Source organism: Vulpes vulpes, chromosome 5, assembly GCF_048418805.1.
Source record: "Vulpes vulpes isolate BD-2025 chromosome 5, VulVul3, whole genome shotgun sequence".
Taxonomy (NCBI): Eukaryota; Metazoa; Chordata; class Mammalia; order Carnivora; family Canidae; genus Vulpes; species Vulpes vulpes.
Window position 1 is genome coordinate 114,674,235 of NC_132784.1, and position 4,675 is coordinate 114,678,909.

General features: G+C 38.8%; 1 protein-coding gene across 1 annotated transcript; it reads left to right on the forward strand.

Moving 5' to 3' along the window:
- The first annotated feature begins 1,002 nt into the window (after window positions 1-1,002).
- OR10T2 (olfactory receptor family 10 subfamily T member 2) lies at window positions 1,003-1,950 on the forward strand. The gene has a single exon (XM_072759782.1). The coding sequence runs from the start codon at window positions 1,003-1,005 to the stop codon at window positions 1,948-1,950; it is 948 nt and encodes a 315-aa protein (XP_072615883.1).
- The last annotated feature ends 2,725 nt before the right edge of the window (window positions 1,951-4,675 follow it).

Sequence of the window (4,675 nt, forward strand, 5' to 3'; positions counted from 1 at the left end):
AGAGGAATAGTGGAATTGCATTTCCCAATCGCAACATGAGAAATCTACCTTTTCTTCACCTCATCATCCCCATTCTGAACCCTCCAACATGCCTTCTGATGTAGATCAAATGATGAGCTGGATTCTCAGACTGTTCTCTGCCAGGAATTGTTCTTGAACTTAAAAAATAAAAATGGTATTTGCTTTCATCTTTGCACACATCTGCTGATTACATTTGGCCAGTGACATGTGCTTTTCTTGCTTGCCCCCATCCTAGCAGGCCATCCACTGTGACTGCCAGTGGTCAGAGGACAGGTGTATCATGCTATCAGTAATCATCTGCACTAACAGATGTTATAAATGATATGCATAGTTTAGATATGTGGACATTCCAAAAGCTTTTTTTTCATTTTGGAAAAATAATAGTATCATATTTAGAAGCAGTAAATCATTCTTATTTATGTTTGGATAGTATTTTTTTCTACCCAAAAGAGGTAGAAATACTCTGGAATACATAAAAGTGAAGTATATTTAGAATCATCAAATTAAAATATATTTATTGTTAAATATTTGGAAAATATAAAAATATATCTGAAAGCAAACCCAAATCACCTCTAATCTTATCATAAATATGACTTGGTATCTTATTGTAAATATGGCTTGTATGTTGCTTTTTCTCATATTACAGTAGAAGACTTTCTCATGTCCTCACATAGTCTATGGAAATATCGAAGTTGCTTCTTTTGTTATTTCTTTTAATCTTTGTATATTTCTATAATATCGCTAATCATTCTTCCATTACTGGAGATTAATAATTTCCTGTAAAAGTCATCAAAGGGAGTATTTTTGTTGAGAGAGAGAGAGACCTGGAGAGAGAGAGAGAGAGAGAGAGAGAGAGACTTATCAATATCCTGGGCCTGAAAATATGATACTTAAAGAGAAAGCATCAGGAAAATGTTTTTATTACAATGACAGTCATCCTTTTGTCTCTCCCAAACTCACTCACAGAAAGAAGTCATCCAGATGCACGGTGTCAATAGAACCACTGTGGTTACGCGGTTTGTCCTGGTGGGCTTCTCTAGCCTGGGGGAGCTCCAGCTACTGCTGTTTGTCATCTTCCTTCTCCTGTACTTGACAATCCTACTGGCCAATGCCACAATCATGGCTGTTATCCGCTGCAGCCGGACTCTACACACCCCCATGTATGGTTTCTTATTCATCCTTTCCTTTTCTGAATCCTGCTACACATTTGTCATCATCCCTCAGCTGCTGGTCCACCTGCTCTCAGCCACCAAGAGCATCTCCTTTGTGGCCTGTGCTGCCCAGCTTTTCTTCTTCCTTGGCTTTGCCTGCACCAACTGCTTTCTCATCGCTGTGATGGGGTATGACCGCTACGTGGCAATTTGCCAGCCTCTGAGGTATACACTTGTCATGAACAAAAGGCTAGGGTTGGGGTTGGTTTCCCTGTCTGGAGTCACAGGTTTCTTCATTGCTTTGGTGGCCACCAATCTCATCTGTGACATGCCTTTCTGTGGCCCCAACAGGGTCAACCACTACTTCTGTGACATGGCACCTGTTATTAAGTTGGCCTGCACAGACACCCATGTGAAAGAACTGGCTCTATTCAGCCTCAGTATCTTGGTGATCATGGTGCCTTTCCTGCTAATTCTCATCTCCTATGGCTTCATCCTTAATACCATCCTGAAGATCCCCTCGGCTGAGGGGAAAAGGAAGGCCTTTGCCACCTGTGCCTCCCACCTCACAGTGGTCATCGTGCACTACGGCTGTGCCTCCATCATCTACCTGAGGCCCAGATCCAAGTCTGCCTCAGACAAGGATCAGTTGGTGGCAGTGACCTATACTGTGGTTACTCCCCTGCTTAATCCCCTTGTCTACAGTCTGAGGAATCAGGAGGTGAAGACTGCCCTCAAAAGAGTTCTGGGGATGCCTGTGGCAACCAAGGTAATCTAACAAAAAACCTTAAAATTATTGAGGAAAGCTACAGAAGTCAAAGGGAGAACATTTTCTCTGGCCTTTTACCAATCCTGTCCCGATGCTGTCAACATTTCCAAAGACTAAGACCACTGTTCCCTTTTTCTTTCTTCCCCATTCCAGAAAAAGGATGAGTCGGTCTACATGCCACATCGTGCAATGCTTGGCTAAAAAACAACAACAATAACAACAAAAAGACAGGGATGCCTGGGTGGCTCAGTGGGTTGAGCATGGGACTCTTGATTTTGGCTCAGGTCATGATCTTAGGGTTCTGATATAAAGCCCTGCATTGGGCTCCCTGCTGAGAGTGGAGTCTGCTTAGGATTCTCTCTCTCCTTCTCCCTCTGTCCCTCCCTGCTTGCACTCTCTCCCAAAACAAACAAACAAACAAACAAACAAACTGAAAAACAACTCACACTTGGCAAAAAGAGAAAAGGATAAGTCTTTTTAAGGGAGGACAACACTCATACTGAAAGATGGCCACGGTTAGCTTTCCTGGTTGAATAGAGAACAGGATCCAAATCTACTGGCATCATCTTATCTAGGACATAGGCATCTGCGTAGGCATCTATGTAGTAAACCCACTATGCACCAGGTTCCATGCAAAATGGAAAAATTAAGAGGAGAAATTAATAGCTTATAGGGATGAAGGAGAGGCAGGAACATGAACAGTGAAAGAAAACTATGACAATGCACAGCAATCAGATCTATGAAATGGATATAAACTAAGAGTTATGAGAGCCAAAAGAATAAATATTTATTCCTGCTGAAGAAAAAAAAAAGTTTGGAATAACTGAGATGAGAAGAGGGGAAAGAAAATTTGAGGTGGGCCTTAAATGAAGAGCAAGATTTCAATACTAACAAACTGGGTTTTCCAGTGATGAAAGCATTGATCACTATTACCAGAATTTTTTTTTCAAAATTTAATACTAGTTTCTTATTATATTAATTATAAATCAAACACATTCATTTTTGTTTGTAATTTTGCTTTGTTTTCATGGTGATGTGTTCAAATTTTTAGTGGACATAATTTTATTTTAATAACGGACCTAAAACAACCAGTAGTGACATCATATTTGCTGCTGAAGTGGAACACAATGACTTGGCAGGATGAGCACTGGGTGTTATGCTAAATGTTGGCAAATTGACAATAAAATTTAAAAAAAAAATAAAGTGGAACACAATGCTCTGGAAAGACTCAAATGGCCTGGATCTTGCAGCTCACTGACCCTGCAGTGGTCATAATGCTAACTTCACAATGACTCTAATATCCAACTGTAATAATTTGAACTATAAACACTAAATGGAATTGATTTTAAATCTATTATTTTATTCTTTTATTAATTATTTTATTATATCTATTATTTCAAGCCATGTAATTTCAGATGATATGTAAGACCCTTTAAACTGATGTGCCTTGAAGTTTTCATCCTGACAACTGAGGGTTTGTTTGTTTTTTTTCTTATGAATATGTGGATTATCTAGTGAGCACATAGCTTGTCTTCTTGCTGGGAGCATCGATTACTATTAATTAGACATTTTCTCTGCCCAGAGACCCAACCCATACTAGAATAAAAATCCCCTGATTTGTTAAGATGATGTTTCATCACCCAAAGGAAAAATGGTTATCCTTAATTGTGTGACTGTGAAAATTACTTATAAACAGGGAACATATTTTATATAACAAGTTAGACAGCGTGCTCTCTTCTCTGTGTAAAGCTCCCGCTGATTCCCTCTGTATAATAAACACGCGTGTCCAGCACATTGTTTTCTGGGATGTCTGTGTGGTTCAGCCCATACATGTTAAATTGTCTATGTGTGTTCTCAAAATCACCTGCAACGGTTGTATTTATTATTCTAATTATTCTGCTTGTGACATGTAATTTTGCAGCATGGCCTGGTGAAGTATGATTGCAGTAAAGATGATTTGTTTGTAATATAGCTAGATGGTGTTTTGGTAAAATAAAATATGAGCAAGAAAATCACAGAAGAAAGGAAAATCATAAAAACCTAGAGGTGTCATTTGCTTAGATTATTTTGCAAGCGTCCCTAAGTTCCTGCTCATCTGTAAATTCCTGAAAGTTTTTCTAATGAATTATGGGTGGGCTTCTGCTAGATATGCTCTAAAGGGCTCCAGTCACAGGGGCCAACACTTGAAGTAAAAGCTTTATCCCTAAGTGAAAATATTTATAAATATGTGTATATTCAGTTGAAATAAAAACATTTCAATTATATAAAGGCCATTCTTTCCATTTTCCGCTCTACCAGACTTTTTTTGAATTAGTCTACCAACTACCTGACCCTATTTGGGGCAGGTGAAAGGGCTTCTATTTTATGTTTTCAATGATGTAAAAATATTTATTTTTCCTATGGATTATATAAAGACATAGTAACCCAAAAAGAAAAAAAAAGTGGGGAGGATTGTGCTATAATGATGGACATATCATTGATATGATATGTTGATATGTTGATCAAGGACAGTTGATTAATTGTCCTTGAATGCTGTTTTAGGCCATACAATCTTACAGTTATATGGCATTACAAAGGTCATACAATCTCTGTAGCTGAATCCCACACATGCCTTGTTAGCAAGTAATACACTACTTCCTTCTTGAGGTGACCTAGGCTGGAGTTTTCAGTAACCCCGGGATGCACACATTTAAGAAGAGAGTCAGAATGGTTTCCAGACAGAAGCTGGGTGTGG